The sequence below is a fragment of the Corvus kubaryi genome, unplaced genomic scaffold, assembly GCF_017639235.1.
Source record: "Corvus kubaryi isolate FWS band 111438036 unplaced genomic scaffold, C.kubaryi_AGA036_p1.0 52671, whole genome shotgun sequence".
Lineage (NCBI taxonomy): Eukaryota > Metazoa > Chordata > Aves > Passeriformes > Corvidae > Corvus > Corvus kubaryi.
In genome coordinates, this window is record NW_024581394.1 from 582 (window position 1) to 21,446 (window position 20,865).

The 20,865-nt window shown below is 50.1% G+C and overlaps 1 protein-coding gene across 1 annotated transcript; it reads left to right on the plus strand.

The window, feature by feature from the left end:
- Positions 1-2,076: 2,076 nt before the first annotated feature.
- On the plus strand, positions 2,077-20,333 carry LOC121672363 (glutamine--fructose-6-phosphate aminotransferase [isomerizing] 1). The gene is made up of 18 exons (XM_042044984.1): positions 2,077-2,205; positions 2,608-2,715; positions 4,108-4,233; positions 4,939-4,997; positions 5,951-6,085; positions 7,007-7,068; positions 7,797-7,876; positions 11,350-11,455; positions 12,454-12,617; positions 13,112-13,207; positions 13,501-13,598; positions 14,707-14,827; positions 15,797-15,954; positions 17,358-17,472; positions 17,714-17,841; positions 18,651-18,818; positions 19,146-19,307; positions 19,893-20,333. The coding sequence occupies exons 3-18, from the start codon at positions 4,119-4,121 to the stop codon at positions 19,935-19,937; spliced, it is 1,812 nt and encodes a 603-aa protein (XP_041900918.1). The 5' UTR covers positions 2,077-2,205; positions 2,608-2,715; positions 4,108-4,118; the 3' UTR covers positions 19,938-20,333.
- The last annotated feature ends 532 nt before the right edge of the window (positions 20,334-20,865 follow it).

The window sequence follows — 20,865 nt, forward strand, 5'->3', positions numbered from 1 at the left end:
AAACACGGAGAGGTTTCAACGCAAATGATTTAGGTAATTTGGAAAAATGCAGGCAGCGTTCCTGAGCCTGTAGTTCCTTGTGTTGGCCTTGATTGTTGTGGAGCAGCTGTACTTTGGATGGTGTCCTGGGAGGTGTTTGGTGTGCAGGGCGGTGTCAGGGACAGGCTGCTGCAGCCCAGCTGCCTCCAGAAGAGTTCAGATGTGCTGGTTCTCTTTGCTTTGTGCACACTTGTTGTATGTGTAACTCTGCCACTGCTCTGGGTGTTTGTACGAGAAAAGGGGCTGCTCCAGCTCCTGCTAACAAAGCAATCTGCTCTGTGCTCCTTCCTGCTGTAAGGCTTGCGAGTCATTTAAGGATTTTAGGCATCCAGGACATAGCTGAAACGTGCCATCCTTCAGCTATTTGGAGTCAGCTCACTTGGAACAGGGAAGCTGCTGTTTGCCTGAAGTTGGCAGTTTTTAGAAACAGAGTATCTCAAATTGGGAAACTGGGTTTTTTTTTTTTGTCAGGAGGGTGGGGATGAGGGTTTGGACATGGAGAGCGTGGGGCAAAGCATCCTTCAGAGGTTTGGAGCGCAGCAGAGGTGGTTCACTGCCCTCAGGGGTTTGTCTGCTGAGCTTTGAGCTGTGGATAGGGAGGTTTGTGCAGGAGGAGCTCACCCTGTCCGTGGAGTTACTGGATCCAACACTCATGTTGACCAGGTAGCAGCAGCCCTGTGTGCCCTGTTGGTTTGGGATGTCAGGAGCAATGGAAATGGAACTGAATTTTTATAAACGTGGTCCTGATAATCTTGCAGGTGGTTTGGGGAAATGAAGGCAGAAGCTTAAGAAACGAAGTGAAAAGCTCCTTTTCCATTTTTTCCCCTTCATCTGACTAGGATTAAGAAAGAGGAATGCTTGAATGTGTGGTGTGGAAGAAAATCAGCGAGTTGTGGTGTGCTCTGCTGGCAGCAGAGCTGCAGGGAGGTGTAACTTCTAAAGGGAATGGGAAGAAGCTTAGGATAAACTTATCCTGAGACCTGTCCATGGTCCCTCAGCATTGAGTAGTCCATACTTGTGCTTATAAAATAAAGACATTGAAAGGCTTTGAATTATTTAGTTTAAGTCCAAAACACAAACAGCTTAAGACTGCAGTTTTTCAAATGTTCTGTGGGTAAATGTAAGAATTTATGTTCCAAAAGCCACCTTGGGAGTAAAACTCTCATGAATAAAAGTTTGGGATCTGCATGGCAGCACCCTCAGGAAAATATCAAAGATTTGGGATGCCTTAAGAAGGACTTTATGTCTTTGTGTGTGTGAGACTGAATTCCATTCTCCTCAAGAGGTTTTGATAAAGTTTCTCGAATTGCAAACCTGGCATTCCTAGTCACTTACACAGATGGATGCTTGTGTGAAACTGGTCTTGCTTTTACTCCACACAGATATTTTCTCCTTTCAAATGTCACAGGGTGAAGCTGTAGGTTTCAAGAAGGGATATTTGTAGCATCCAGTAAATGTCTTCTCATCCTGCTGCTTCGTGGTGGCACCAAGGGGAATTGTTCTGAGCCGGAGCTGGCATTAGAGATCGAGGAATTTGTGTAAAAATAGAAGCAGCAATTCCTCTTCCTTTGCAACCTACAGGAAGGAGAGCTCCATTAGTTTGGGAGTCTTAGTTTGCATGAGTGAAATGATTGTTTTTCTTAGTGAGTCTGTGGGAAGAACTTGGAAGAAGCTATTGGAGGAAGAATTCCTTTCTCTGACGGTTCTTCAGCTCCACGTGAGGGAACCTCGATTTGTTCACCTGCAGGGATGAGTTTCCTGTGCCCTGTGTTGTCTCCTGACAGCTCATCCTGTTGTGTACGTCCACCTTACAGGGAAATTCCTTCTCCCATCGTGCCCAGGCCTGTCCTGCTCAGCTGCTTTCAGTGGTTTTGGGTAGTTTTGATCTCTTGACTGTCAGTGATGTCTCTGTTGAGCCTTGGTTGGGGCAGGCAGAGCTGGGAGTGCAGTAGGAGCTTCCCGCAGGCACAGAGGCTGCTGGAGTGGGAACCTGGTGCTCACAGAGAGCTTCCCCAGCTGGGATTTTGGTGTAAAATGAGTCTCTTTCCCCCCCCACAGGCATCTTTGCTTACCTGAACTACCATGTTCCCCGGACGAGGCGGGAGATCCTGGAGACCCTCATCAAAGGGCTGCAGCGCCTGGAGTACCGGGGCTACGACTCCGCAGGTACCTGTCTGAGCTGCACTGGCTCTGCTGGGAGCTTGGGCTCTAAGTGATGGTTTTTATGGTGTGATTGTGAATGGTTTCTACCACCTTCTGCTCTTGAAGAAAGCTGGAACACAAACTGGATGTGCCTGTGGTCAGAGGTTTGGATTAACTTCAATATACAGATTTCTATAAACATTCTTGAGGGCTTTTGTTTTTTCCTCCTAAGGCTTTCAAAATACTGACAAGGTGACAAAGAGAAAACTGAGTTCTAATCTAAGGGGTATCTAGCCTTTATGTGGAGGGCCAGCTATTGGAGAAAGGGCTCTGGAAGAATCAAAAAGGGCAGAATTTGTTTACATAAAATACTGTAATAACTTTTGAACTTGACCCTCATTCTTTGTGTTCCATGGTGGGGTTTAGGTGTGGGACTGGATGGTGGAAATGACAAAGACTGGGAAGCCAATGCTTGCAAAATCCACATTATCAAGCAGAAGGGGAAAGTGAAGGCTCTGGATGAAGAGGTTCACAGTAGGTATCTCCCTTTCCTCCTTTGCCTGCCCTCTTCCCTTGACATGTCCTCTCACCTCGTTTTTTTTTAAATATCACCTGTTTTACCCACAAACACCATATTTCCAAGTAACTTGTGTGTAAAGAGCCAGAGATGTAAACGCTCAGGGATGAGCTGTGAAGAGCCTGGTGATTCTGTGGTTGTTGGTGTGAAGCTACAGAGAAGTCCTGATTTTTTCAAGACAAATGAGTTGCCTCCTACTGAAGTAAGATAGACCTGAAATGCATCATGGAAAACAGACAAGAAAAACTCATAAACAGGCACCCAAAAAACGCCTTGAACTGAGAGTAGAGGAATTAGCAGGAGATAATTATCAAGACCTAGATCTTGGGCAGAAGGAGAAATGCTGTAAGGACCTCCCCAGCTGGGTTTTAAATGTTCCCATGGAACGCTTGTCCCAGCTCGAGCCGTCCCGTGGGGCCGGGCTCTGCAGTGGCTGCAGGAGGGCTCTGGTGTGTGTCACTGTCACGTTGATTGGACTGCAGAGACCGAGGGCTTTTGCATCTCCTTCTGCCTCTTTGTGTTCCCTTGATTAAACCTTAAATTCATTAAATCTGCGCTCAGTGCAAAGATGCACAAAGTTGCTGGGAGTGGAATACAGGCTGTGTGAGGGTGGGGAGGTGCTTTTCAGAGTAGTCAGAATCTCAACTTCACATTCAGAAGCTGCTGTGTTGGTGTAATTCAGGTCTTTTTAACCCATTCTTGTGTTCACCTGAGGTGCAGAGTGCTGAGTGTCCCAGAGGGAGGTGGGTCAGTCTAATCTTAGTGTAAACCAGGAGCCAGAAAGCCCAGACAAGGTGGGGTGTGTGGTACAGAAATAGGAGATGGACAGAGGATTCCGGAAGGGAGGTTTTCCTGCTCAAGAAAATGTCAGGATATACAGTTTTAAAAAGATTGTGGAAACACTTGTGCAGCGAGAGGAGTATTTTTTTTTTCCAAAAGAAATATTCATGCTCATGGTAGACTTTGGAGAGAGCGGGGTTAGGGATGCAGGAATAACCATGGTGGTGTGCAGGGCTGGCTCAGCCACAGGTGACAGGATGGCAAGGAGCACCCCTGAGGGACAGCTCAGGGTTGGATTCTTCCTTAAAGGTTGCTTTTTGTTCTGGCAGAGTGAGGAATGCAGGGCTGTTTTCTGTGTGCATCTGCCTTGCCCTGAAACCCCTTGAGGTTTTGGTTTGGACTTTGATGATCCTAAAGGTCTTTTCCAACCTTGACAACTCTGTGATTCTGTCCTGTGGGATTTGCTGGCCCTGTCAGCATTGCTGCCCTGTAGTCCCCAAGGCCTGGCGAGACTCCCAGCTTGACCTGGGGTATGGACAACCCCTCAGGACTAAAACTTTCTGCTGCAGAGCAACAGGACATGGACCTGGACATCGAGTTTGACGTTCACCTGGGGATTGCCCACACGCGCTGGGCCACGCACGGGGAGCCCAACCCCATCAACAGCCACCCGCAGCGCTCCGACAAGAACAATGGTCAGTGCCTTCCCCGGACCCTTGGCTCCTCAGCAGCTCCTGGAGCCTCTGGGAGAGCTGCCTGCCCCTCCGTGTCCCGGGAGGGGTGGCTGGGCACCGGCAGTGGGTTCATTCAGGCCGTGGTGCTGAGCCCACTGGGCTTGGACTCGGGTTCTGGCCACGGGGAGTGTTCCCAGCAGTGAGGGATCCTGGAAAGGGTTGGGGTGGGTGCCCAGGGCTTGGGTGGGTGCGTGGGCACAGGGCAAGGAGGGGAAGACGGAAGGAAATGGGATGGTGGGAATTTTCATGGCTGTTCTTTGGAATGGAATTTCGTAAACTTTTTTCCCCTAATTCCCCCTGTAGGGAACGGGGTTGGTGTGCTCGGGGCTGTCACAGCGTGGGCTGTGCTGGCCGTGGCTGCCCAGGGGACAGCAGTGCTCAGCTGGCAGCAGCAGCAGCACGGAGTTCACTGCTCCCAACAGGACGGGAGCTGCCAAGTGCTCAGGTGCCTGCAGGGGCTTTGCAGGGTCTGGGTAGCCCTGGTGCCACCCAGGTCACTGCTATCCCCCCTATCCCAGCCATGCCAATGGGGCAGAGCAGGGAATGGCACCAGGAGGTGAAATGTGCTTTATTCTGCCGAGGGCCTGTCCCACAGGAATGTGTGTGGGCTCTGCTGCCAGGCTGGGGCTGGCACGGGGCTGAGCAGGGCCTTTCCTCTGTCCTCAGAGTTCATCGTCATCCACAACGGCATCATCACCAACTACAAGGACCTGCGGAAGTTCCTGGTGAGTGACCCCTGGGGCGTGAGACCCTCCCTTCTTTCCCACTCCCCTTTTCTCTCTCACCCTTCCCAGCTCACTCCCCCTCTTGTATTCTCACTCTCACTCTCCCATTTGCTCTCCCCACTCGCCCCGTTCCTTCACTCACATTGCTCCACTCACTGCTCACTCATCTCTCAGTCATTCCCCCACTCACATTCACTCCCACCTCCATTCATGTTCCCCCACCCATATTTTCACTCACTCCTTCCCTTACACTCACAGACTCTCCTACTCCGTGGGTGCATTCTCACATTTACATCCCCCCTTCCCTCCCTACGTCACTCCCACTCCCCACATTCCCCCACTCATATTCTGACATTCACACACTGCCCTGCTCACAGCCCCCAACTTCCACTCCCTCCTCATCCCCCACTCATTCTCCCACTGAGACTTCCCCACCCAAACCCCCTCCCTGGGTCCCCCCACCCCGACTCTCCCCCTCACATTCTCACACTCCTCCACTCCCCTCACACTCCCACTCACTGCCCTCTTCTCCTCTCCTTGTATTGCAATTTGAAAGGTGGGAAGGAAGGATGGAAGGAAAGTGTGAGAAGAGGAGAAAAAGAAGGAAAAACGAAAGGCAGAAAAGTAAAAGAGGAAAAGCAGAGCAAAGGATGGGGAAAAAAGAGAGAAAAAAGGAGGAACAACTGCAGTATGGAAGGGTAAAAAGAAAGGAAAGAAGAAGGGGAGGAAAGAAAAGGAAGAGTAGGAAAAAGGAAAGGCAAGAAAAAGGGAAGGAAAAGGAAATATGAGGGAGGAAGGTAGGAGCAAAGAAAAGGAAAGACATAAGAAAAAGAAAAAAGTTAAAGGCAAGGTGAAGGGAGTAGTCAAAACAAAGGAAGGCAGGTGGGAAGGAAGGCAAAGGCAGGTGGAAGGGAAGGCAGAGGGCTGGTCACCCACACGGGCTGTCCCTGCAGGAGAGCAAGGGCTACGACTTCGAGTCGGAGACGGACACGGAGAGCATCGCCAAGCTGGTCAAGTACATGTACGACAACCGCGACAGCGACGACATCAGCTTCACCACGCTGGTGGAGAGGGTCATCCAGCAGCTGGTAATGCTGCGGGCAGGGAGGGCAGCTGTGGGACGGACACAGTGGGACAGACACCCCTACCCCCCCCAAAACAACCCCTGCCCTCCAGCGCTGCCAGGGCACTGCAGCACCAGCCCGTGCCACTGCTGCAGGATGCTCTGGGGCACGTGCTAAGGCGTGAACCTCTGACAGTTCATCTCAGGTGTACATTCGGTTTTCTTGAGCATTTGTCAGTATTCGTCTGGGTAATGAATAAATTTTGGGGCACGGCAGCACCTGGAGGCCTCCAGCCCTTGGCTGGGGTGGTGAGAGCGGGGAGGGAGCCGGCCTGGGAGAGCCTGTGCTGCTTCCAGTCCTTCCCGAAGCTCGGTCCGGGATTGCTGCTGACCCCTGGTGGGAGCTGCTCCGCGGAGCCTCTGCTTCCACTGGAGGTGATGTGCAGGAACAGGATCCACCACAGTTCACCTCTCACCCCCCAGCACCTGGTTCCGCTGAGTTCCTCACTGCTTTACCTGCCAGGAGCTGTTGCAGCAACAGGCCAAGAACTTGTGTTGCTGGCAGGTTGTGGCACCTCATCTGAGCAAACACTTGTTGCTTCTTTTGGTTTTGGTGCTTCTTTTAGCAGAGCTTTGCCTTTGGGTCCCCTCACTGCACCCTGAGCTAAAGCAGGAGCCACTTGGATAACCAAGGGAGTCTGAGTGTCTCTCTGGGGGTTCAGGACTCATTCAGTGGTGGAGGATGTGCTGCCAGGCTCAGGGGAGGGACACCCTTCCAGGATGGGGGGCTGGAGCTACAGGAGGTTCTGAAAACATCTGTAAAACCTCTCTGGTGTCTCTCCCACGTCCACAGAAACACAGGAGCAGTTTCTGTGCTGGGAACACTGAAATGGTGCCCAGGCCTCAGATAACAGAAGGGATGAACAGTTTGTTTCTCTTGTTCCAGGAAGGAGCTTTTGCCCTTGTGTTCAAGAGTGTTCATTACCCTGGGCAGGCAGTTGGTACCAGGTGAGTGTTGCCATGTGAGGAACATTCTTGCACCCTGTCTGTCACTTGTTTTTGTACCCCCACGTCAGAAGACAGAGTAGAGATCATTCTTACCGCACTGCATATGCAGGTGAGAGGGTGGTTGTTTTTAATTTCCTTTCTCTTGTTCTCCATCTCTCATAACAGAAAGTTCCCAGAAATACTTTGGAAATTTCTTATTTCCTGGTCTGGAACAGCTTGGTTTTGGTATCCTCTGGTTATGATCTGAAGGGAGATGATTTTACCTTTTCCTTTATGCTTGCCCTTGTGGCAGCACTTGGACAAGTCCTGCATTTGGCCTGGAATTTGGGCCAGCCTTGTGTTCAGGTTTTCTATCCCACTTTTAAACACCAGCATCAGCTGGGGTGGTTTCACTGTGTGTGTGCCTCCACAGGGGTTGAACTTAAGTGCCAAAGCCTGTTTGTAAGCATGTCCAGTGAGGAGCAGTCCCTGCTTCAGGTGTGCAGTGACTCTTGGGAATTTTGTCTAACCCTGATGCAGGTTGCTCACATCCCTGTGTTCTTTATCCCTGTGTTCTTTATCCCTGTGTTCTTTATTCTTTGTGTTTGCACCCCGTGTTTGCAGCAGCAGCTGCTCTGGGAGCCTCTGGCTGTGCCCTGGTGCACCTGAGCTGCTGCTGGGGAGCAGAGCCCCAGCGTGGGGTGTGGGGGTGTCCCCGGGGTGCTGAGGCTGTCCCTGTGTCCCTGCAGGCGAGGCAGCCCCCTGCTCATCGGCGTGCGCAGCGAGCACAAGCTCTCCACCGACCACATCCCCATCCTGTACCGCACAGGTGAGTGGGGAGCTCCTCCCCTCGCTGCAGGGCACGGCCACACACAGCTGTGGGCTCTGAAATACAGACTTCAGCTGGACTTTGGAAATGAAACCATTACTGGAGACGTTTTTTTAAAAGCAAGTTTTTAACCACATGTTCTACCCACCATATAGCTCAGGTTATAGGTGTTAGTTACCTCAGGTTGGCCTCTAGTGTTGTAATCAAAGATTTAATGTCCAGTTATTACAAGGAAAATTCATCTTACTGTAGTAGAATAAAGTATAGTCATGGAATGGTTTGGGTTGGGAGGGACCTTAAAGCCCATCTTGTTCCATGGGCAGGGACACCTTCCACTATCCCAGGTTGCTCCAAGCCCTGCCCAGCCTGGCCTTGGACACTTCCAGGGATGTTGGAATAGTTCAGTATAATAAATTAAACAGTACAGTTAAACTGAAGTCTGTATTCTGTGTGTGGCATGTTGGCATTTGTGAGCCTGGTAGTTTTCAAGAACAAAGAGGAGAGAGCTTTGCAGGCTGGAGCTTGGCACTGTCACCTTGCCCCTGCCACCCCACGCCATTTTTAGAAGCTGTTCCCCTTTGTGGGACAATGTGTGTTTATGTTGTCTGTCCATCCTGCTCTCCCATGTGTTCTACCACCACAGGCACCCTTGAAAATGAAGAGTGACTTAGAATTACTCTGTAACTCACTGCTGTCAGAGGGGTCTGAACCTGTCCAGTCCCTGGGCTTGTGTTCTGAGCAGTGCAGGGATCCAAAGGAATTGCTCTCCTGCCCTGCTGCCTCCTAGCAGTGTAGCTGCTGATCCCCTGCTGCAAGAACCAGCCCCAGGAGCTTTGCCTTTTGATTGAATAATTAGCAGTAATATTAATGCATTTATGTAACACTATATATTTTTACTGATTATCTGAAGTTTGTTTTTTTTTTTTCCAATTGCACTTTCAGCTGTACAATCTATGGATCATTCTTTTGATGGAATATCCATAAAAATGGAGGAAGGTGCCTACCAGAGAAAAGCTAGTACTTGAAATTTCAGACAAATCCTCCAGTTCCTTTGGAAAGGAATCAAATGAGACCAAGATGCATTGTCTTTTTAATATGTGGTTATTGCTTTCCATGCAGTGTAGTGAAACAAGTGGGAGAGTCAAAATTCCTTCTTGATCAGAAACACCACGAGCAACACATGGGAAAATCCACCCATCCCATTTCAAATACTGGGACCTAATGCCCAGCATATGTGGAAAAGTGATGACAGTGCAGGTTGTACTGAGTGTTCCTGCAGCTCTGGCTGCAGAAGGAAACAGCGAATTACCTTAAAAATGAACCCCACTAAAGCAGAAGGCTGCTGATAATCCTAATGCAAGCATTGCTCCAAATTCCTTCTGGAGCTGTGTCCTGCCCCTGACCACGGTGTGAATCTGAGCTGCAGCCTCTGGTGGCAGCACTAAGGTTGGCCTGAGGCTGTTCATTTATCGGGGGAACCATCTGTTGTTCACTTGAAGTGCTTTAAAGGCCAGCCCGTCCCATGATGGGATGAACCGAGTTCACATCTGAAGCAGGAGAACCCTTTTCTGAGAGGGGGAGGATCTGATCCTTGGTGACTGTAAATAAATGGGATTCCACCCTCAGCAGAGGCTCAGTGGCCTCAGGCACTCCCTGGGTAAAATATCTGACATCTCTCTTGCTGGAGGAGAAGCAGACCTGGGTTTGTTGGGAGGTGAACCAGGAGCTGGTTTGCCTGACTCCAAACATCAGGTGAGGTTTTATTTCTCTTTACCCAGTGTATCTCTCAGTGTTTGAAGTAAAATTCTGTAGCCAGGTGAGTTCCCAGGGGCTCTGAGAACCCAAATCCCTCAGCTCTCAGAGGCACTGAGGCTTTTCTGAGTAATTGCCCCCCTGCCCCTTTTTACTGTACCTGGGTTAATTCTCCATTCTTGGGTACAGAAGAGATTTAAAAATTCCTTCTGTGTTGCTTCTAAATTGTAGTAGATGAGGGGTTGGTGCAGTGGAGCAACAATCAGATTATCTGTAGATAAATGGACAAATCCACAGGTAAAATAAAACTCATAACTGGCTGAAAATACTCACTGTAACTCCCTAACCCAGCCTTGGTGACTGCACACACAGTGCACGTGTGTGCACAATAACCACTCCCCAGTGCACAGCCTGTAACGAGGAAAGCAATGCAACATAATAAAGTCAATGCAGGGAAATGATCTATTTCGAGACACCAAATTTGCATGTTCTGATCAGGTCTGGGGTGCTTCTGTGGGGGAGTGGCCACTAACAGCTCTGCTCTGTCCTGTCTCAACAACAAAGGCGTTGTTTTCCTCCTTTACTGACTTCATAACTGAACTGGAAGGCTCTAAATCACTGGCTGAGTGGACCTTTTTTACTGAGTATCAACATGAAAGCAGTATTTTTCCTTCACGTTTTCATCTGCAGAAGTGTAGATCAGAACACCACGAGCTCTGCTTGCATCACTGAATCAGATCAGTGTCTAGTAGGTGAAACAACATCAGGATTATGGAATAAATATAGAATGGAGTAACTTCAGTGTTATTGTTCTTCAGCAATGGTCCCATTTTGGTGGATAAGCTGATTAATCCACCCCCACCCTCCCCATACCCTGCACAGTGACTGGCAAATAATTTTGCTCGAGGCTGGTGCTGAGCAGTAGGTGTTGGGTGCCTCATCTGCATCCCTGATGAGCTTCACCACTGAGAAGCAGTGTGGAGGAGGAGGATGAGATGGTATTGGGAATTGCCAGAGTACTCCAGAAAGGATCCTTGGTGAAACACTGAGCTTTTAGGACAGATTTTTCCAGAGCTGATTCGCAGTTCTGTGTCCTCCAGCACCCCTGGATGCCTCCCTGGCCAACAGCACAGGTCTGATTTTCTGATCAGGATGAGGTGGTTGGTTGATAGTGCAGGAGCAATGCAGAGCTCTTAATCCCAGACTTCCTGAGCTGTGAGCTCAGCCAGACAGAAATAGGTTTGGGTTCCACCTGCGGTGCTCAGGGGAGCTGGGTGGTCACACAGGTGGCAGCTCTGAAAGAATTTCCCCAGTGCTGAGAGTAACAGACAATGAAGGAGCAATGCTGGTCCATTTCTGGGGGCTCAGGAGAGTCTCACCAGACAGGAACATGGGAGAAGCTTAAACTGATCAACAGGGCAGGGAAATGTGGCTGCTCATAAAGCATCTTGAATTCTCTGCTAGTGGAGCCACACAAAACTTTAATCTGGATTTTTTCCTGATAAATTCCTCTAAACGTAAAAGTGCACTGGTAATACACTTGCAGACTTATTAAAAAACACAGAAATCTCTTGCAAGCAAACTGAGAAATGGGCACAACAGTACAAGTTCCTTTGCTGTGACCACCTGCAGGCGTGAAAATAGTGCTTCATGTTGGTACCGTGCCTTGGGGCCTCTCTGGGTGTGGCACCTGGGCAGCCCCTGACCCTCCTGTCTCCTAGGGAAAGACAAGAAGGGGAGCTGCAGCCTGTCCCGAGTGGACAGCACCACCTGCCTCTTCCCTGTGGAGGAGAAAGCTGTGGAATATTACTTTGCTTCTGATGCCAGGTAGGGTTTTCCAGCATCTCTGGTGTGTGTAGAAATATCCTGTTTAAAGCTCTCTTGAGCAAGAGATGGGGAGGCTGTGGGTTCTTGGTGAATAAATTGTGTGCATGTGGCCATTACTTCACAAATACCAAAACAGAGTTGCTGTTAAATGAATGAACACTGACCTTGGAATAGGGTGTTACCCTTCTTCGGGCTCACCTGTTGGTAGGATTTCCCAGTGATAGGAAACCTGAGGGAGTACTGACCTAAATTAGCAGGACAGATGCTAATTATGAGCAGAATTGTGTTGATTCTCCAGGGATCTCTGCACACATGCAATTCCTTCATCATCAAAGGTGGCATATTGCAGTCCCAGAGGAGTGAGAGAGACTAACTTGGCAGCAGCCTTAGCAGAGTTTTTGGGATTCTCTGGTTCAAGAGAAATGAGTGCTTGCTCCAGGAATGTAAAAATACTGCTGTGGTTGATTTCTGCAGCTCTTTCCATCAGAGAATTGTGGAGACTCTTAGGACAGCCCGATGTGTTCTGGTTTTAGAGCTTCTCAGTGACACTCCAGGGAGTGCTGCTGAGCAGATCCCAGGTGCCTCCACAGGGGACAAAGCTGTCCCTGGTTTTACAGATGGGTAAAGTGACATGCAGGGAGGGACAGTGGCTTATCCCTGGAAAAACCAAGGAAGGAACAGGCTGTTTGAGCAGCCTGTGTGCCAGGGGAAATCCCTGCCCTCCTGACCTCATAGCTCCAGACAGATCCCATTGCTGCACACGCTGCTTTGTCTGAGCAGTTCAGAGCTTCTCCTTAAAGCAGGCACTGAAATTAATAATGAGCCGGGTGGAAAAAAAATCCCGTTCCATTGGCAGGGTGGAAATGCCCTTTACAGGAGTGGCCCGATTTTAACAGGCGAGGAAATTCCTCGACTCCGGAGCCGCGCGTGGGGTGTGCTAGGAAGGGCTGAGCCCTGAGCTCCCAGAGCAGGGGCTGATGTGCTCTGTGCCCCCGCAGCGCTGTCATCGAGCACACCAACCGCGTGATCTTCCTGGAGGATGACGACGTGGCGGCCGTGGTGGACGGGCGTCTGTCCATCCACCGCATCAAGCGCACGGCCGGCGATCACCCGGGCCGGGCCGTGCAGACCCTGCAGATGGAGCTGCAGCAGATCATGAAGGGTGAGAGCTGCTGGCTGGCAGCGGGGAGGGGCTGCTGGGTCACGGGGGGGAGGGCCTGGAGTCACCCGGTGCCATCCCTGCCCCGAGGGATGCCCGGCCCTCCAAGGGCAGAGGTCCCACAGCCTGGTCCAGTGCTGTGTCACCCTCATGGGCAAAAAAGTCCCCACGTGTAACGGGACTTTCCCTCTAGTTGCTGACACCTTACTGAGGAGAATTGTGGGGCTGAGGATTTTGCCTCCTGCTTGGAGCCATCTGGTTTTTCCAAGACTGATCCCTCACGAACTTGCCAGCCTGGATCTGCCCTTCACTGACACCTTCCAGAAACCTGAATCAAGCTCTCATCATGAGCTGATGTTTTGACAGAAAAAGAAGTATCAGTTTAATAATCTCTAGCTGGTAACTGGCCTGGTCCAAGCTTTTCCCTACATACACAGGAAAAATGGCAATTACCAGGAGGTAAAGTGTTCTAATTTGTTTTCTTTCTTTCTTCATAGGTAACTTCAGCTCGTTTATGCAGAAGGAAATATTTGAACAGCCAGAATCTGTTGTTAATACGATGAGAGGAAGGGTCAACTTCGATGACTACACTGGTAATTGAGCTTGAGTCTCCCTCATTCCCAACAGCTCTGTATCTAGCAGTTACTCATGGTAGTCACAGGGGAGGAAGTGGGTGATGCAGTGGGAGATGGAAACCCTGCTGGTGTGAGATGAAGTGTGTGTCACAGAGTGCCTCCAGAATTCCACGTGCTGGTGGCAAGATCCCATTTTATGATGGTGTTTTGCTGAGTGGATGATGGAGATGGTAACACGCTGTTAGCATCAATGATCTTGAGAATTTCTCCTACCTGGCCACCCTGATTTTCCTCTCCAATGTTGCTCACAGTGAACCTGGGTGGGCTGAAGGATCACATCAAGGAGATCCAGAGGTGTCGGCGTTTGATCCTCATTGCCTGTGGCACGAGTTACCACGCAGGAGTGGCTGTGAGTGCTGGGCTCTGGGACCTGGGCTGGGCTCAGTGCCAGAATCACAGGCTGGGGTGGGTTTCAGGGACCTTAAAGCCCATCCAGTGCCACCCCTGCCGTGGGCAGGGACACTTCTCACTGTCCCAGGTTGCTCCCAGCCCCGTCTACCCTGGCCTTGGACACTGCCAGGGATCCAGGGGCAGCCCCAGCTGCTCTGGGCACCCTGTGCCAGGGCCTGGCCACCCTCACAGGGAAGAACTTCCTCCTAATAATCAAATTTAAGTCTACCCTTTTTCAGTTTAAACCCATTCCCCTTTGTCCTGCCACTCCAGGCTCTTGTCCCCAGTCCCTCTCCAGGTCTCCTGGAGCCCCTTTAGGCCCTGGAAGAGGCTCTGAAGTCCCCCCGGAGAGTGTGTGGAGTGTGCCAGGCAGATTAAGGATTGATTTCAGGTTAGGGATTGATTCTTAACCTTAATCAGGTTAAGAGTAAGCAGGTGCACACAGGTGAATGAAGGAGGACCCTTGTGAAAGCTGCAAACACCAGACTTCCAGCTCACAGCAACAGCAGGAGGAAATAAAAGCTGATGAACCTGAACTTAGGGAAGTGGTTCCTGTGACTTCCATGGCTGTGGAAAGCTTTGGAAAACAAAGGCTGCTCTGTTGTAAAAAGCAGCTGGCAGGGGAGGGATGATGCAGGAGCAGAATGCAGCAAGGCAGGGGCTGCCAGGAGCCAGGTGGGATTTCTGGTTGGCCTGGATGTAGGTGGTGGTTTCTGAGTTCTTCAAGCTGCAGTCTGATACACGCTCAGGACACCCAGTATTGCATAATCTGTGTGGAGGGTTACATAATATGTGAGCCTTACTTAAGAGAATTCTCGGTTTGAGGGAGGGGTTGGCCTCACAGGCTGGTGGTGATGCCAAAGCAAGGTCGCTTCTCACAGGGGTTGTTGGTGACTTGAGTGTGGGCACTACTGAGTAATTAAAGTATAATCCAGCACTGATTTTCATGTGGGACTTTTAACAGTAATATTTTCCAGTGTGTGGCAGCTAGAAAGCTTTTTTTTGTGCAAACACTTGGTTTTATAAACATGATGTAATACCTGACTTCCTGCCCCTCCTTGTGCCAGACCCGCCAGGTGCTGGAAGAGCTGACGGAGTTACCTGTCATGGTGGAGCTGGCCAGCGACTTCCTGGACAGGAACACCCCTGTGTTCAGGGACGACGTCTGCTTCTTCCTCAGCCAGTCAGGTACGGGCTCCCTTCCCCAGCCTCACTCCCTCCTGCCCAGAATGGAGGGAGAAGGCAGCAGGGCCAGGTCTGGTGCCTGTCTGCAGGACTGTGTGTGGTGATGTGAGGGAGGATGCTCAGATTCCAGGGCTGGGAGGTTCTGCTCCCTCCAGCTGCAGCTGCTGCAGGGCTCCTGTGGCTGACAGGTGGAACAGGAGTTTTGTTTCCTTTCTCTGCACCGATCAACAGACTGGAAGTGCTGCTGAGCTCGGGGTGAAGGCAGCTCCACAGCTCCTTTGGAATAGTTTTAGTTCCCTAGTTAAAGCACCACCATATGGTGGATTGGAGCCACAGAAGAAAGGAAACTCTTAGACATGAATATCAGAAAATCCAACTAACTTGGAATGGAGTAGGAGATAAAAGGCACACCGAGGCATAAAAGAATTTATATGAGGTACTTCATATTTTCAAGGACAACTGCGATGCAAAATGTTTTTTTTCCCTTCTTAGTTGCATTTACCATTTCAGGTTTTCATGACTGATCTTCAGCTGTGACACTAAAACCAGTCATTACTTTATCTCCACAGGTTAAAATACCCTCTTGGGAGCAATTTTTTTCTCCTCTGTAGCAATTTCTTTCTTCTCAGTACCAAATGTCTCAGAATATCCTCTCTGTGGGGGGCTGATGGTCAGGTTCTCCCTGGGCTTTTTGAAGACACTTTTTTTTTAAACCATAGCAGAACACTGGCTTTTCCTTACACCAAATGCTGCGGATAGGTTTTGTGTTTTCTGGGTGTCACTGCCCTGTGTTCAGGGTTCAGACACAGCGTGCTGGGGCTGAAGTGGCTGCTGCCACCTCCTTGGCTTGCAGGGAGCACAAACCTCTGGGGCTGTGTTTGGGGACTTGGTGCATTTCCCACCTGCAGTGGCAGCAGAGCAGCAGCACTGAGCCCCCATCCCTGTGCTTCCCTGTGCTTCCCTGTGTTCCAGGGGAGACAGCAGACACCCTGATGTGCCTTCGGTACTGCAAGGAGAGGGGAGCCCTGACCGTGGGCATCACCAACACCGTGGGCAGCTCCATCTCCCGCGAGACCGACTGCGGGGTGCACATCAACGCGGGCCCCGAGATCGGCGTGGCCAGCACCAAGGTGGGGCACAACCCACACCCCTCCCTGATTTTATTTGGTGTTCCTGCCACCAGAACCCCTCCTGGAAGGGCTTGGCCCCGTTAAATGCTTCCTGTTCCCTCTGTACCTGTCGCTGCTGATGGTTGTGCAGTTACAGACCAGCAGCACCCTGTGTGTTCTCTGTCCTGGAGCTTGCAAAGGGCTTTTTTTTTGGTCCCTTTTTAAAATGAAATAATATAAGGAAACTACATTAAACATTGAAAACAAATGGGTCTCAGAGGGAATGATTCCCTAAGAGGTCAGAATTCCCTTTGCCATTGTTTGTCTCGAGGTACAGATTCAGTTTAAACTAAGGTCAGAGATGAAAAAGGAAATTAATAGACAAGATAATGGAAACTTTGTCTGCATGTAACTCCCTCACTGGCTCTGCTTTACCAAAGATATTAAAACTATACTTTTAACAAATGGGAGAATGGTCTTTTACAGAAAGCTACTATTTGTGTCCAGATAACAGGATTATTCTGGCTATGTGTGATACAGTATGAAATAACTTACTTTGCTGCGTTTCATTTTGATGAAGTGCTTGTGCATGGTGAAATCTGCTTTGGTTTAGTTATATTTAGAGGCGAGATGATGTCAATCTGTTACATAAATTCAGCCAAAAACCACATTTGAGTTTAATAGTTCATTGGGGAATTTGATCATGGAAAATTCATGAGTCTCTTACAAGAAACTCTTGAACGAGCTATTTGTCCCTGTTGTTTTCACATGGCCAACAGTTACAGTTTGGAGATAAATGGCATTTTTTCTCTGATGCTGTGGGGAGTTACCAAAGTTGTGCATGTATGAAATAGGGTCTTGAAAAGTTTCTGCCCTCAGGTTGCCCAGAACTTCCTTTTGGGAATATTCTAAACAGCCCAGGCATGTTAATGTGGCTGCTGGGTGCTCTTGCAGACAGTGGAGCCTTACTCAGGGGAGAGGTTCAGGAGAGTCTGTTCTTAGAGAAGGGAGGTGGGAAATCACAGCTGCCTTTGTGTTCCTTGAGTGTGGTCCAAAAAGATCTCGGCTGGTTGTCGTGGGCTTCCAACAAACATCTCCAGTCAGTGGCCTGCTCTTGTCCAGTGTTCTCAGGAGTCACTTGCAGTAAAGGAGGACACGGGTACGGTCACAAAATAGGGTTTAGTAGTCACCAGGGAATCTTAGAATATAAAGTCTTGGTTGTTGTGTCTGAATCTCCTGGAGTATGAGGAGATCATCACGTGCCTCTGTTGAGATCTGCTCAGGTGAGATTTGCCTTGTGAGCTCACGTTCGTTTTTGCTGCTGACTTGGAATAAAAGCTGCCACTTGGTCTGAGGATTTCACCTGCTGGGTGACAATCACCTGGCTGGTGCAGCAGTGACGTTTCTCTCGTGCCCCACCCCAGGCCTACACCAGCCAGTTCGTGTCCCTGGTGATGTTTGCCCTGATGATGTGCGATGACAGGATCTCCATGCAGGAGCGGCGCAAGGAGATCATGCGGGGGCTGAAGGGGCTGCCAGGTAGGACCCCGGGCAGAGCTGGACCCTGCAGAGAGGGGCTGGGGGGATCGGGAGGGCAGCAGGGCTGTCACAATTCCTTGTTCTCTCTGGTGTCTCCAGGCCACCAAACTGGACCAGTAAAACTCTGAGCCCGGGGATTTTACAGGTCACTGCTGGCTGTGTGAGTGAAGGGTGAGTGGGGTGTGTAGTGTGAGGCACACACATGAGCACACTCAGTCTGGACTCTTCCCCTTCCCTCTAGACTTGATTAAAGAAGTGCTGAGCATGGATGATGAGATCCAGAAGCTGGCCACAGAGCTGTACCATCAGAAGTCTGTCCTCATCATGGGACGTGGCTACCACTACGCCACGTGTCTGGAGGGAGCCTTGGTGAGATTTCTTTATTTAAAGCTGGCTCAAACACAGCCACAGACTTCAGACCTCTGCACAGGGAGCAACATCTGGCTGCAAGTGCAGTTGTAAATGCAGCCATGGCTCTGCTGTGTTGGCCAACACTGGGTTAAATGGAGGGCCCTGGCACAGGGTGCCCAGAGCAGCTGGGGCTGCCCCTGGATCCCTGGGAGTGCCCCAGGCCAGGCTGGACACTGGGGCTGGGAGCAGCCTGGGACAGTGGGAGGTGTCCGTGCCATGGCAGGGGTGGCACTGGATGGGTTTTAAGGTCCCTCCAACCCAAACTGTGCCATGATTACAAATAACTAAAAGTCACTGTGACATTGCTGAGGCTGCTGCTGGAAGATTCCCATGTCACAGGCTACAGTGGGTTGGAAGGGTATGTTTTCCATGTTCACGCTGGGAATGCTTTACTGCACAAACTGGGCACCCTAATAAATTGAAAACTGAGCGTGTACTTTCCAAACCCATACACTGCAGCTTCTACATTTGAGGAGATTCCTGTTGTCAGTGCTGTCCCCACTTTGCCCAGTCAGGCTGGGAGGATGGCTGTGGTGGCTGATGGCAAGTCATAAGGGCTGTGGTGCTTTGGTGGTACAGCTGGAAGTGTTGGTGGCCTGAACAGCCCAGCCCAGGGGCACTGCTCGGATCTGGGTTTTTTGGCCTGACTTGCTTGGATCTGAGGAGAGCCAGAACTGAGTTTCACAAAGTGCAAGAATTCACAGAGGTGATTAAAAAAAATAAAGTAGCATGTTGCTCAAAGTTTTATGAATTTTTTCCCCCTCTAGAAAATAAAAGAAATCACCTACATGCACTCGGAAGGGATCCTGGCCGGGGAGCTGAAGCACGGCCCGCTGGCCCTGGTGGACAAGCTCATGCCTGTGATCATGATCATCATGAGAGACCACACCTATGCCAAGTGCCAGAACGCTCTCCAGCAGGTCATTGCACGGCAGGTAAGGGCCTGGTAAGGTCTGCAGTGCATCAGAAGTGATGCTTTTAATAGAAGAGCAGTTCACAGACACCCAGACTGTTCACTTCGGTGTCATTGCCCACATGTGAGTTCAGTAAGTACTGTGGGCATTTCAAGAGCAAGTTTTGCAACAACTGCAGAAGCCTGGCATGGTCTGCTTAACCCTTAAATACCCCACAGGGCTGCCCAGGGGATGTGATGCTGTTTGGTTCTAAATTGAGTAATAAATTTTGCCACTGACACTCTGCAGAGAAGTGAGGAAAGAACCTTCCAGAGACCTGCTTTCCTTCAGCATTCCCCTCTGTTGCAGGGACGACCTGTGGTGATTTGTGACAAGGAGGACATCGAGACCATTAAGAACAACAAAAGAACAATCAAAGTTCCCCACTCAGTGGACTGTCTGCAGGGGATCCTGAGTGTGATCCCTCTCCAGCTGCTGGCGTTCCACCTCGCCGTGCTCAGGGGCTATGATGTGAGTACAGCACTGCTTCCTCCTGCACTCTGTGTGCTGCCGTGTGCTGGGCGATGCTGCAGGGCTCGGGGGGTGTCTGTGTGACTGCTCGAGCTGCTGGAATGCCCAGGTCCAAGGACTGTCCTGGCCAGTACAGAACTGGGAGGAGGCCCAGTACACGCGGCCGAGTCTGGTGCGGCTGAGCTGGGACGTGTGTCTGGTCTGGTAGGAGCTCACAGGTTCTGGAGGGCTGGCAGGGAGCTCAGAGGAAGGCAACAACCCTCACAAGGGTGCTTGGCAAACAGTTTGGTGTTAGGTATTTGATCTTAATACAGACACTGGCCTCTACCTGTTATCAGTGACCTCTTATCATTTGAGCACTGGAACTACGTGGACTAAAGGGACTCCCTCCTTAGTTTTGAGAGGAGTTGTAACAATTAAGGTTGTGGACTTTTTTCTGCACTGATTATCCTAAATTAACATGAGAATATGTTGAATTGTTTTCAGTTGAAACACAGAACAGACATTCCACATGTTACAAAGTTATACACAAACAAACAGTGTGTAAATACTCACAAGCCTGTTCTTTCTCCTCCCTCTCTGCAGGTTGATTTTCCAAGAAATCTGGCCAAGTCCGTAACTGTAGAGTGAAAGATCATCTGAATCATAGGGGCAAAGGGGAATTAAATGAAAGACTTTTTTTGGTACCAAAATAACTTGATTTTAAAGCCCCCTAGGTAAATCTTATTTTGCTAAATCATTGTTTGTGTGTAAGATCACCATAATTCCATTACATTAGTGATTGTCCAATTGATTCCACATGCTATGTCAATAGCTCTGGGTTTTTTTGAACAACAGACTTCCGTGAAAGATGTTAAATGGTTTTCCTTAAAGATTGCTGAGTCTTCTAGGTAAGGGGCCCTCCATTTTACTTTGAGCTGATGTCATTGTCTCTTACCCCATGTGGCTCATTCCAGTCATTGATGAGAAACCACTGAAGGAATTAATCAGTCAGCTGTCATGCTCTCAGGCAGTGAAGCAGGACACCAGAATACACACCTGGAACAAGAGCTGGTACTGGTCACGCTTGTGCAGATATTCTGCCAGTGAAGGAAACTGCAGACAAGCCTTTGGGTAAATTCCTGCCTCAGGTACACGAGGGAGTTCAGCTGAGCTGTCACAGCCTCCTAGCTCCTGGGCACGTGGTGAATGTGCCAAGGAGAGAACGCTGCTCCAGAAGGATTTTATCTATACCAAAAACATAGCAAGTGACAATCTCGTAGCCATGGTGGCCACGGCGTGGTGTGACCCCAGTGTGGCCAGTGGGACCCGCCCTAGCTGGGACTGGGAGCACTGGCTGGCCAGTGGGGGTGAGGGCAGAGAGGAGTGACCAGTGCTCGCCCTGAGCTGGTGGCTGTTGCTGCTGATGGTTGGTTGGGGTTTTTTAAAAGAAGTGCTGAGGGTTTTCCCCCCAAACTGAGGGGCACTGGGGCATTGTAACACACCTGAGTGTCCCAGCTCTGTGCACACACCTGAGTGTCCCAGCTCTGTGCACACACCTGGGTGTCCCAGCTCTGTG